General features: G+C 32.7%; 1 protein-coding gene across 1 annotated transcript; it reads right to left on the bottom strand.

The window, feature by feature from the left end:
* Positions 1 to 4961: 4961 nt before the first annotated feature.
* Positions 4962 to 8672, bottom strand: LOC124366570 (proline-rich protein HaeIII subfamily 1-like). The gene is made up of 2 exons (XM_046823163.1): positions 8522 to 8672; positions 4962 to 5631 (listed from the first exon to the last, which is right to left on the bottom strand). Exons 1-2 carry the CDS (start codon positions 8564 to 8566, stop codon positions 5083 to 5085), a joined length of 594 nt encoding a protein of 197 aa, XP_046679119.1. The 5' UTR covers positions 8567 to 8672; the 3' UTR covers positions 4962 to 5082.
* Between the last annotated feature and the right edge of the window lie 5721 nt (positions 8673 to 14393).

Genomic DNA, 14393 nt, shown 5'->3' with positions numbered 1-14393 from the left:
GGGCGCTTTTTTCTCAAAACTGCCTCTCGGCATGAAAATTATAAACAACAAAAGAATTTTTCAGCAGAAACTTAAAAATTAACTTACTGTAGGCAGCTACTGCTCTACTGCTCAGTATCTGAGTTTTTGGGCCAATCGTAGAAGTGGCATTGGCTTTTCTTAGTCTTCCTCTAATATTTTCAGATGTACAACTAATTGTACCGGTACTCTTTTTGAAGTTTGTCATATATTTTAATAATGTTTCTGATAATAAAGAAATGAAATGTGTAAGTACTGTCTTAGTTTGGAATCGGTTTAGTTTGAATCAGCTAGGCATTAATACAATTATAGTGTTTACCATTATTTCAGCAATATTACTACATAGCGTTCAAAAATGTATACGGCCGTTCTCTGAAATCTTGCAAGATATCAAAACAAGCAAGAATGAACATGTCTGTAAATTACCGAAAAATTTGAATCACCTCTTTGTTTTGCTCTATAATACATAATAACTACAAGATAGAGGTATGCCACAACACGTGTCATAGCACTCTTTGCTGAGGTTGCATGCAAAATGTCAAGTAAACAGCTCATTCCATTCTCGAGATGTTATGCGGACAGATAGGCAGACAGACAGTCATACCTAGTTAACAAAAATATAATGTATCATAGAACTAATTATTGTAGAAATGATGGTTCATGTAAAATGTAAAGTCTACATATAAAATCTTTCTCGACGTATCTTGCCACATGATATATTCAGTTTTCTTTCATCAAACTGTGTTTTTTATCGGTTTTGAATTAAGTCTACACAGCAACTCACTATAAAACGATGTTGAATTTGTTGAGATAGTTAGGCTACATGTGTTTATATTATTATTCATATTATATTATTTCACATGTTCATATCTCTGATAGTTGTTTTGTTTTTGTTGTTGTGTGTTATTGTAGGTATATTTATCCTACAATTTTTGCTGCCATCATGGTTACCCATAAGACCAATGTTAAAATATTCGCTAACGCTCAGCCAAATGCCGTGGATAACATGAATTGTCATCAAACTCAGTGTTCCTCATATAGAAATTAAACCTAATGCTCAGTATAAAGTCTATAGGCTAGTTCGTTTTCGAGATATCGTGTGGACAGACAAACAGACAGACAGAAATAAACATTTTCCTGCCCCACCAGTGATTCGCTGGGGGGGGGAGGGGGAATCACTTCGCTAAAGCTCAGCCAAGAATATACCAAACTAAAATCATGATCAGTTTAAAGAATATTTTCTTGTATTGTATTTCTAATCTTTTGACCATTGTTCCTGGTCAGCTTCAATGGTCAAAATATTTTATTGAATATAGCCTCATGATCCTTACTCAGATTTAAGAAATCCAACATTTAAAATATCTCGTATATGTTTAAATTTTAAAATATGTTTTCCTTTCTTGAAAGCTATTAAGTTTTCTATTAATAAATCTAGTTTATTTCCAATTTCCTATTGAAATAAACATTTTCTTGCCCGTATTCATTAGTTATGTTTCCTTTTCCAGTAAGTTATTTATACATTTTTGATTCTTCATTAGTTTGATGTAAATACTTATTCAAATCATAATTTACTTTATAGAATAGCATCCAATTTATTGCATAGTGAAATCAGTTCTGGTGCCAATCCCACAAAGTCATCATTCGAATGTCTAAGTCTGAGATGACATCATGCTTAGAAATCTATGTAAATGAACCGAAACGTCAATTACTTCATCACGTAAGAAATAAATCATCCTGAATATCACACATTCAACTTTGCCAATCGCATTTTTCGTCAGTCATAACACTGCAGCCATGTGGATACAATATTTAGTCTATGAGGAGTCACAGAATTACAGTAACATATTTTTAAATGAAGGTGCTCCACTTTTGTAGTTTATTTGATGGATTCCACTGGATTTTCTCAGCTGCCTACTTGACACTCTTATGTGGAAACTTGGCTGATAAAATAAAACGAATATTAGTAAAAATGTAAAGATGTCTTATTTTACCAGGTGAAGTTAGGGCTAAGAAGCCCCCTCTAACACTTAACGTGGGATCAACGGCTTAAAGGTGACTTCCGAACCACCACCAATAGCCGGGCAGGCGGGATGCTTGCAAGGATAGCAAACAGAGCACATTTTATATTAGTGCAATGTTAGAGAGGGTCTCTACCAGACAATTACTAGTTGACAGCAAACTATTGAATAATTCACTACTATTAATCACTTGAATAAAATTATGAAAGCAATCTTAGTATTTTTAAATAGGAATAAAAGAAAGGAAGAAAGTTCTAGGAACAATAACAAAGTAAAGGGCTTATTCTAGATGTAAGTTACATGAGAATTGTAACTAAAACTACTTGGTTTTACACATTACGAAATTTCTAAAGTTCTACCTTGATTTAGCACCCAAGAAAATTATACCATTAAAAGACAAAAACAACTTTTCAGAGTATATATGAAACTGTGATCCCTCATTACACCTCCAAAAATTTCCAAACTTTATTTAAAATTAGGGTTAAAGGGTATCTTAAGTAACCAACCACAGTTAGGGCTAATGAACGAACGCTTAAATGTAACCTCCGATTCTGAACCACCACCAATGGCCGGACATGGAAAGGCTCAGTGGTCAACCTCCCAAAGAGCTATATAATTTTAATGTTCTTAAAAAGATAAAAAAAGATGAAAATTATATAAAAATATATTGACCTTGAACAAGTCAATTACAAGTTTTTTATCATTAGTCTGTATTTACCAGGTTAATGAAAAAATAAACACTAAAAACTTTAGTATAATGTGAAGAAAAAGTATTTGTCTCAAAAGTGGCAGCCTTCTGCAAAAATATACAACGTAGGAATATACCACTCCAATAGTCGCGAAAACAGACTCCGCTAAGGCTGGTAAGTGACCTCTTTGGAACATGCATGTCATTCAGTTCAATCTTGCCAAAGTGTAAATGTTACTTAAAAGTTCATGAGAAATCCAGCTCAATTTTTTCTCAAAATATTGTGTTAAAGACAGACAGGCAGTTAAAGAGATATTTTGCCAGCCCACTGGTGACAGAAAAATATTCAATATTTCACTACAAATCAGTCGTTTTGATAAAATCCCCTGAAAGATAGGTTATCTGTCAAATCCCGTAGAGGCTCATGCACCATCATTTAATTAGATTTTCTTGTGTAGAAATTAAGTTTTATGAAACATTTTATGTATATAGCTCAGTTCATTCTCGGTATATCCTGTGTACAGTTATGCTTCGTTAACGATATGTCTAATGATATTGTCAGAAAAAAACGTATCAAACTTGGTCTTGCCTTTTTTTTTTTTAAATTATACTGGTTCATGAAACTTTCCTGTCTTTATCCAGACAGCAGTATGTTGCCAGCCCATACAGCGAGGTCAAAAGATACAAAATTTCAATTATATTTTTCAATATATTCTAGAGATATTCTGCGGACGGATAAACTTCACTAACGCTAAACCAAATTCCATGGAGGATTGGAGGAACACGCGCTGTTCTTGAACTCGATGTTGCCTAGATGTTCACGTGGAATTATTTCACCTTTTCGCTCAATTTGCTCGTATGTAGCCTATCTTGTTTTGTGCTTGAACTCTAAAATTTTTGAATAAATTAAATTACAAATACCTATCTTACTCGCATTTTTAGAACCATTTAACAAAATACACAATTTAAGGAACATTCCAATTCGTTATATTGATAAAGTAAACTCACTATACTATGCTATAGTATTCTAGGCTTGTTACCATCCCCAGGTAAAATTTAGAAAGCATTATACAAAAATAAAAATATATAAAATAATATGCTAATTGTCCAGTGACACATCTTATCTTAGTGCCTGTTGAAAGTATCTCATAATAAAGTGAATGTTCCCAATTATACTATATTTTCTTCACTATCGTCCAGGCCTGTTTTAGACTATCTGGAAAAAGCGAAGAGTCCAGGATGTCCTGCAGCCATTGTTGATTTCGATGCTGTCATATGAAATTTCGCTATATTAGTAAGGATTTTCAATAGTACCATAATTATAAATCACGAAGTAGCCTAAGGTGCTATGGTGCAAAAAAAAGGGAAAGGTTCTGAGAAGATATGACCCATCTAAGATATGCTTCGACTTATCAAGTCTTCCAAGTAAAAGTTGTCCCATATCACGAAGTCAGTCTAAGCAGCGATACTGGTATACTTGTGGACAACAACTACTGTCATCTGCGATGCTTAACAACAACTAACAATCCTGTCTGCGTTCTGCATAATTGGACCATTGTTAGAAACTGATGCTCAGCTAGAACTTCAAATGGTTATCTTTTCACAGTGGCTATCATTAATCTTGTGATCATGCCAGTTATCCGATGGGAAGTTACCCCTTCTTAATAATGAGGCTAGGAAATGAGTTTAAAAGTTATCGGCTCTTGTTTAGGAATGAGATTTTGGTTACGGAACCGACGATTCTCCAGAGGACGCACTGGCTTAAGAGATGCTTAAGAATGCCCATCGTTCAAAAAGATATTTAAAGATAACCTTGTTGAAATCTGTAACGCCTTGGATATTTATCACGCTATTGCTGACCATAAAACTCCAAGTAGTTTTTTCCATTTCCGTTAAGCATTTCCGACAGTTGCAGCCTTGTTGGAGTGCCCAAACTGACGCGCATGCCCAGCGTGCCAAGATTAGGCACTGAGGACTTTTTCAGAGCTTCACAGATTTCACAAATGCTTAATATGCTGTGGCATATATGTCACAGTCCTTTTTTGTGCAGTTCTGTAATACGGTACCCTGCTTATTTAATATATAAAATTAGAAAAATATAGGTGAACAGTCTATCTACTCCTTGAACAAAATGAAAATACGAGATAAAGTTGTTTGCTTCCCAACTCAAATATTGCATTCGCCATAAGATTCTTAGAAATATTGATGAATTGGGTTATAAAAGAATACAAAACAGGTAGATTTATACGAAAAGTCATCTGTATATGTTACGTTTTACTGGTTAACACTATTATAAGTTTTTTATTTAAATAAAAATGTACTCTTGTATGACCTGAATTAAATTAAATTACATTGTAATCAACCCATGCCTGGAGGTGATGGCATTCCTTCAGGAGGTTTTGGCATTCCTTCTGGAGCTGATGACATCCCTTCTGGTGGAGACGGCATTCCTTCCGGTGGTTTTGGCATTCCTTCGGGTTGTTTAGGCATTCCTTCTGGTGGAGATGACATTCCTTCCGGTGGTTTTGGCATTTCACCTGAAGGAGGCGACATTCCTTCCGGTGGTTTTGGCATACTATCGGGAGAAGACGGCATTCCTTCCGGCTTTGGCATTCCTTCCGGTGGTTTTGCCATTCCTTCTGGAGAGGATGGCATTTCAGGTGTTTTAGGAGCCCTTCGAAATCTTTCTTTGGGTTCAAAGCCAGTTTTCTGTGCATTTTCTCCCATTGATATAGCCACTATTTCCTCCATTCCAAAAGCTGGTTTATCATTATCAACTTCTCTTTGGTGTTGTTTCCAATTCTGAAGTGGTATATGCCTCCTGTCCTCACTGGTTGACAAGCCAGAATACTCAAATGGAAAGTCGAAGAAAGCTTTCTTGGCTGGTACATCATATTGCTGTTCTGCCTGGAACATAATTTTTACTAAAGCAGATCAATTTATTTACATATAAATAGTAGTATAAACAAGGTGTGCTTTAACAAAAGCAAATGATTGGTTTAAAAATGTACATGCCGTATTTAGCTCACCGTCATGGCATTGAATATTCTAATGCACTATTGTGTCATATTCAGTTGTTCCACCACCAATATTTCTTAACCTATTCTATTGAGATTAAAAATCATTTTGAATTCATTATGTTAAATGCTCACAGATAAATGAATTGTACTCAATTCCGTTCATTAATTATTCTTAAATACTAATATAACTTACAACATGTTGAATGCAGAAAAGAAATCTATACACTCTCTATGGCTAAAAACATTTTATGTCAATGCACGAGTAGTTTAGTTCGTCGGGTGATGTCGACTATAAGCGGCGCGAGAGCTCAATACGTTAATATCGCTAAGGTTTATAATAAATACAAAATAATTGAATAAAATATTTAAATGATAGAATCAATTACAAAATTAAGTGTTTCAAAAGAAATCATACTGTAGACCAACAACAACGGTTCAACCGTTCAGGTAATTTGCAGAAGTTACAATCGACTGCAAGATCTCTTAAGTACTCGAGCTCTTGGAGTGGTTTGGGAAAAAATGCTAGCCTGGTAGCAGTGTAGCCTGGAAATCGGTGTAAAATTACAGTTCGGTAAATCCTTAGGTCACGTGATCAAAGCTATATGTAAGTTTACTGTGGAGCTTGCTAGTCGTTTACTCAGCACTACTTTGTTCAGTCGAACTATAAATGGACAGAAAGACAATGTGCGCGAACTAGCATATCATTAGCCAAATCCTTGCACAAATAGAAAATAGCAAGTCTTAGCTATTTGAAACAATTCAGTCAAACGCTGCCCGGGAATAATTATTTCCTGCCTGTGTGCGAGACAATTGTGCGATCTCAAACAATAATTAGAGACAATGGAAGTGGGAATCGATAAATAAAATTCAAATCCATTGAGAATAGAATTTATCCGCAGTATTTTTTTGTAATTTAGTTCAGAAACAAATAATTTCAAATTGTAGTAAGTAGATATTGAGGAGCTAAATGAAGAAAAGCGTAATAAGTATTGTATTTATGTAACGACATTTATAAACACTTTTATAATTAACATTATCATTGGCATAACCTTCAAGTTGTTAAGAAAAGTGAGGAAATATTTTGAGAATACTGTGGTTAAATAGGTGGAATTAAACAACATATTTCCTTTAAACTCTGGTCTATTTCGCTTTGGGTAGCATACGTCTGTCAATCTGTGTTTCTGATTTAAAATCAGCTCAAAACAGTTACATTATAGGGTTCTGATTTCGCATGTGTACATATTACGATGTTATTTTAGGGTGAAAGAAAATATGTATTATTAATAGTTTAAAAATAGCGACCCTTTAACATTTTTAAATAAAAATGTCGTAAAATTAGACTAGAATAAAAAAGTTCAATTCACATAAAATATGGCCTGTAAATAGATAAACAACATTGATATTTTCTTTGCTATGATAAATAACGGAATAAATGCGTATTTATTACTATAGTGAAATCCAATGCAGTCAATCACTGACTGAAATGGAAGCAGCTTTGAATACAAAAACATGCAAAATTGTCTAAATGTAATTAAGTCTGTTGACTTTGAACGCGTTTTGTGGCTTTGGATATAGGATAAAAAGTTACTGAACGTTTTGTAGATTAATCCATTCTCTTCGTTAGATTTAGCCATCACCTCGGCCATTATTGGGCCTCAAACAAAAGCCACTACGGTGAAAAAAAATAAATTCCGTCATTTTGAACTTAAGAGTTATAAATAAATAATATAACATTCAGATTCAGACTTTTTTCAAAGGATACGCAACAAAAACTACCAGTGTGTCAAGTTTTTAGCCATTCTAGAACTGGTTATAATTTGTTTACGTCACCCAGTGAATCAGTCAACAGCGAGAAATTTCACATGGGGTTGTATAGTATATTATATATTTTTAATGTATATAGTCTATGTATTTTTATCGTTTGTAGGTGACTATGATGACTCTATTGCCACCTCATGTTACGCATTGAATTTTCGTCAGTAGAAGAAATGAGTTAATTGAAGACACATTTTTACTAATTCCGCAATTTCTTTTTTTATTTGTTTACTCATTATAGTCGATTAAGAAATTTGCTCTCTGGTGCAGAACTATTTGTAAAAATGATTAAATTGTTTTTATAACACGCTTATGGCTATACGTAATACCAACATACGAGTTATTAAAACTGTCGTATCTGACGACTACTTAGTTATCGTTATAATGCTTTCCTCGTAATACTTTAGAAACCCATATAAAATTACAGCTTGGGTATAAAGTTAATAAAAGGTCTATTTACAGCGCATTCCGACTTTTTTAATTATATTTATTTTATTTATTAACTCATCTTTAATCGATTTCTTATCATTTGTGTTCAATAAATATAATTTTCAAGGTCTGTTCAATGTAGTGAATTTGATATTCGTAGGATTTTGATTTATATCGTAAGTTATATTATTGTTTGATTTAATACTAATATTGGTTTATTTGAGTTTTATCGATAAAAATTAGAACAGAAAGAGTGGTAAATTTAGTAAAGTTAGCATAATGTTTGTCTTTATTTTATTTTTCAATTTTAATATGCAACAAATTTTTAATCCTTTAAAAAATTATTTTGGCTACCTATTTTAAAAACTCATGAAGTTATACTATATTACTTTGTAAAAATTGTAAGATAAACCCTTTACAAAAGTCTAAATCAATCAGGATTAATTAATTTTTGTTGTATTTGTAACTTTTAATGTGATTATACCTGCCTGTATAATAAAGTCAAATAAATTAAATATGGTTGTTTTACATACCAGCACTCCAGTGACTGTAAAAATAACTACGCAGGGTAAAATCATATTAAGATCTACTCCTGAGCGTTGAACTACAGTAAATAATATGTGACTGTTTCACTGCAACATGCAGGACGCCGCCCTATCTCCGATCAAACTGTCGTGTTTTATATCGAAAAATCTACTCTGTGTGGGAAACTGATTTAATCTATAGGTTATTATCAATTTTTCACATGGCCTACTGTTTAGAGTATCTGTAGTTCTTTAGCTGAATAATTTACAATAGGAAACTATTATTTTAGATATGGTGTCATATAATACTCATTACAATAATACGGCCATTGACACCTCCCTTGCAACAATGTAGGACTCATACAATTGATTAATAATGGAATAAATGGCCAGTGCGAATTTCTTTAGCGCCTGTAATTTTTTGGGAAGCTACTTTATGCCACCAAAGCGTGTATGCTGTATATAAAACTATTGCAGTTACTTTTATCATCCTGGTTGCAATTTATTGCCAAAATACAAACGTCTGACCCTTTACCCAAGGGAAGAGTTATTTTAAAGCAGTATTTATTTAAACAAAACAGAGTTTTAGTGTAAAAAGTATCATTCATAAATTTTTGTATAAAATTTACAAAGTCTTATTTGTAAATAAGACTTAAACGACGGTGAAGATTAAATTCAAACCAATATAAACATTAATCGGGGAGTTTTACTTTCCCAAAAACGACATAAAATATATATTTTATTAATATAATGGTATACTTATAATTATTATTTAGTTTAATTTGTATATTTTATTCCATAAAAAATGATTTTTATTCTTATAAAATGGCAAAAGTAAACGAACACCAAGGGAAATCATAATTTTACCAAATTTACTAAATTAGATATTTATGTTTAATTACTATTATTAAGGGTCCCAATTAAAACCAGAACAAAAAATGCTAGAAAATAATTTAAATATTGAAATATTTTGGATTGGTTATGGTAAATCTTCTTCAGTCAATAAATATTGTATTAACACTGGCAGATCAATTAACAGAAGTACAAATTGATTGCTTTTACATTAGATAAGATAACTGACCGAATTGACCACCCTAATTTAATACCAAAGCCCCCCCCCTCTCTGAAAGTTATGGTATCTTCTTCTTAAGTGATCCTAAAGCTACCTCAGTGAACATAAGCTCTCTGTGAGATTCTGAGATTCAACCTCAAGCTTCTTCCCTGTGATTTCTGGAGTGCCTCAGGGATTCATGCTCGGTCCAACGTTATTCAGCGCCTTTATTTATATTATCAGAGACTAACAAAGAACTGCAATGCACTATTTTCATATGACGCCAAATACTTCAATAAATGGCATCCATTGAGGATTGCTTGCTGTTGCAGTTACGTTGAACTTATGAAATGGTATCAGCATGATGAAATAAAAATTAATACGTAATTAGCATGTATACGTAACACCCATATATTACACCACAGTTTAGGGGCTTGCTGCTGGAATCTGTAAAATACCAACGGGTGACCACCATGGCTAACTTGAGCCCAGACCATCTTTGACTACGGTATGAACTAGAGCTATCTGTCTGGGTTTTATAATTATAACTGGTCGAGACGATTTTTCAACTGATACACTGCGGGGCATATACATCCACCTTGTACGGTGTCTGCTGGGGTCTCCGCTAACCTGTATGGTCACACTTCCAGATTGATCACATGAACATGCTGGAAGGAATACAGATAAGATTTATTTGGCTAGTGGGTCTAATACTAGGGTTTGGATATAGGGCGGTTCCTATCAGGCAGATGAAGTTGCAGATTAACCCTTTAAGTTAAAGGGCCTAACTCACAACAACGCATCCGGGCAAAGCTAAAATTAATAAAACGTCCTTATCATTATTAAAACTAATTTCTACCATACCAACTGAACCACAATAAAAATAGAGAATAAAACAAACTTGTAGTAGCAACTTCAAAAAGTCAGCTGAAAAACTAGACAAATAATAAAGTTCTGTTTCTAATGTCCAGGTAAAACTTCACCATGCGCTTTGATGATAGTTTAGTTAGATTCTCGTAGTTAACCGCCAGAATGCATTATCAATTAAACATGATTACTGTGGATTTGAAGCAGTTCAAGTAAAAAGTACTGTAAAATAGAGGCATATGTGTATCATTTTACAACTCAGCTGTCAGGCGTCGTGTAGCGAAGCAGCTGTTTGGAACGTGTTAACACGGGTGAGGAAGCTGAACGCAAAGTGAGATTGTCCGAGTTAACACGGGCGTGGCACTCAAGGGGGGTTCTTATGCATGGGGGGTTTTCTCCATTATATAAAAGACGTCTGCTACTTGATATATTGTTCCTAGGGAAGTTAATTAACGTTGGAACCGACGTACCTGAACTGTTAGAGGAAATCAGCCGTTCATGTACACGCAGTTCATGCTTATCTCTTCACAAAAATCATAATAGCACCTAGTACTCCTATAACAGCGCGCTACCAGGCATAATGTGCCTAGGCAATCACATTCCTGGTTGTGTCGACTTCTTCTGAATAAGTGAGCATGATTCAAGCAATTATAAACTGATTGGCTAGTTATGATTGAATATTTTTCAATGAAGTAATTGTTAGTTTGAAGATTGTATTATGTGTACAGTGTTATCTTTATACCTATATAAAGTGTTATCCTCATTTTTTTTGTTTTGTTTTATATTTATGTATGTAGTTCTGTTTATTGAACTGTTTAGTATCAATCTTCGTTGTAGTTCTTACAGAATCCATTAAATTGAGAGAATTTTTTAAAACTCTCGCGTATATTGTTTACACTAGTTTTAAATTATTTTCATTGTGAATCCGCTTTGTTACATTTCCTATATCTTACAAGGCTTGTTGTTGTATTTCATTAAATTACTTACATTACATTCACGTTTTGAATTAGTTATAAGGTCTTGTATTTATTGGTTTGTTATCAGTGTGCATTGTTAGCCAGTTAAAACTTTATACACTATTAATGTTGACTGCATATTTTACTACTACAGTATTTTTCAACACTAGGAGCAAAAGGTAGTTTTTGGTGCGCAATCGGGTCTTACGCAAGGGGAAGCCGAGGTTGGAAATAACGATCAAGTGCCTAAAGGTACTTTTTATATGTGTGGTGAACTACGGTTTTTATGATACGGTTAAAATAAAAACTTAAAAATGTTATTTAATGTTATTACATAATAACTGAACATAGTTATAGTGTCAAGTTTACGTATCAAAAACATCTGTGTTTTATGCATTTACTTCCAATGAAACAATAACCAAGTTTGTGGTTGAGGCCCCTCTATATATGTATATATTTACATGTATTCTAAGAATGTCTGATTAATATTCGTGGACCCTAAGATATCTAGGATAGATTCGAAGAAATGATGATGACACAGAGACTTTGCCCTCATGGCTCAAAATATATTCATGGATTATTCTCGCTTGGTATCAAGTGTAATAGAAATTCCATATTCATTTTGGTTCAAATAATGAAATAATAAGTTGTGAAAACTGCATTTGGTGTCAGAGTTCCATCCCTAGGCACTTAAACCTTGGCAGAACAAATTGTATTGGTCAACGTTTATTCAATATAATTACCATATTAATGGTAACGAAAATCCATTGATCACTGGATATATTTTTAAATAAAAAAAATATGGCCTGGGGCGGCGATCACTTGGTTTCAACTACATTGGTTAAAATATATTTCATAGAAGATACATACTAGAATTCAATGTTTGTTCAGATTCATGTATCTAATAAAAGTGAGGGTAGTTATGTGAAAATGTGTAGAACTTTTGAGCCTTCACACTTAACGCAGCTACGTTGAGCCTTGTTTGAAAGTGGCTAACTGAATATTCTTGAACAACATTTGTTCCCACAGAACAACTATACCAAATTTGGTTCTTATACAGAGTGTTTACGAACTCTCCGGTGATATTTTTGGAAAGTAAATAAAACATTTGTCATAAATATGGGTAAACATAATTAGTTTACTGTCTGTCAATCTTTATGTGTTTTTTTTAAATTTTATTTTTTAAGAAACTATTCAACATTAAAAAAACTCAATTAATGTTCTCAAAATGAATGCCACAAAAAAGTCTCAAATGAATAACAAATGAATATTATATTATCAAATCACATTTCAAGATGGTAGTTGGTTTTCAAAGCCTAATAACATACGAACTTGTTGGATTGTTTGATAGTTTTGACACATCGATTAAAAAATAATGTAAGTTTAAGCTTTTAAATGTCATAAGCACGGAAGTAAACAATGATATTTTTTCGAACAATATACGATATTTAATTACCAATTTATATGACCTAGGTGACAAAATATTTTATTGACATTTATCAAATGTTTCTTTTATTTTTTAAAATATTTTATTAGTTTTTTCTTAATTTAAACTCTAAAATTTTCAATCATCCATCTTTAAACGCGATGTGTTAATATAATATTACTTTCTGTTTATTTAAGACTTCAAGAACAGTCACTGTGCTAAATTTGAGTTTTTATCTGTAATGGTTTCTTAAAAAAATAAAATCTAAAAAACACATACAGACAGATAGACAGACGGTAAACTGAGCGTTTCTGACCCATGTTCATTTGATGTTTGCCTTGACCCGAAGTGAAGAACTACTTCCTGAAGCATTACCGTAAATACTCTCTATATGCATTTATATATCATATAAGGAACGCCTCTGTATATGATTAATTACAATTACGGTTGAAATCCTTGGTTTTATTCCTAGAGCTATCTTCTTTATCCTCTTTGGATCTAAAGCCGATCATGAATTATTCTTTGTTAACATTTATTCCATAAGATATTCACGCCTATTATCTTTAAAAATTGCTACATAATTATGATGATACGTGGATACGTCAGAGATTTGTTTACGTAAACACATAGCTGATAGATGCATTACAAACTTACCTACAAATATAAATGTGAAAATAAATTATCCAACTTATTTTGTAGTGGATGCTACGTTTTGTTTGTTATATATTGAATATGATTGTCCTAGATAAGGTTACTATATTTCATTTATATGCACACTATTTCGATTTGTCAGTCCTTTACAAGTTATCGTCACATCAAAATTAAGTGAGGCTAGGTATACAAGATACATTCAAGTGGAATAGACCCACAAGTAATAAAATGAATACTTGTTACGCAAATACATGTTGATGACGTAGATCGGCGGACAGGTATTATGAAAGAATTTGCGATTTTTCTGCTGTAGTGAAAATAAAAGTTAAAACCTAAATGATTTGAAGTGTGTGTATAATTGGGGCATTCTAAATATAACAACCAGCCTTGTGAGTGATATTCGTTTTTATCTTACATATTGAATAATGATTATAATTAGCATGTTTCTTCTCTTAATCTATTTGAATATTTTTCCAGTCGGTTTTGTTTTGTTATTATTAAATACTGTTGTTTTTGGTGTATTTTTTGTTATTAATCATCAAATAATTTATTACTGGTATTGTTTATTTGTTCGTTAATTCACCATTATTTTTATACCGTTTTAAGCTTGTATTTCCAAATGCGATTAATGTTTTTACTTTTTGCACTTAGTTTTTGCACTTTACTTTTTTGGAGTAGGTAATTTTACATACAAGGTGTTCAAAATTGTATGCACACTGAAGGGATGTTGGAAACTATAAAAGGTACCGCACAAGTAAAATGGACAAAGTTGTGCGTAATAACAAAACCAACAAATCAATTAAACAATTAATTACACATTTAACGAACTTTCATTTACTCAAACTAAAAAGAATATAATAAATGACACATTGATTTGTTGGTCTCACATTATGCACAACTTTGTCTATTTAATCTTTGCTGTATATCTGT

Source organism: Homalodisca vitripennis, chromosome 7 (assembly GCF_021130785.1).
Source record: "Homalodisca vitripennis isolate AUS2020 chromosome 7, UT_GWSS_2.1, whole genome shotgun sequence".
NCBI lineage: Eukaryota > Metazoa > Arthropoda > Insecta > Hemiptera > Cicadellidae > Homalodisca > Homalodisca vitripennis.
Note: the sequence above shows the minus strand (reverse complement) of the source record. Positions and strands in the feature narration are given on the sequence as shown.

Excerpts from the sequence above, each read along its gene's own strand:
- LOC124366570 (XM_046823163.1), bottom strand. The coding sequence starts at position 8,566 with ATGATTTTACCCTGCGTAGTTATTTTTACAGTCACTGGAGTGCTG. Across the intron at positions 5,632-8,521 it reads TTACAGTCACTGGAGTGCTG|GCAGAACAGCAATATGATGT; the intron begins GTATGTAAAACA and ends ATTATGTTCCAG.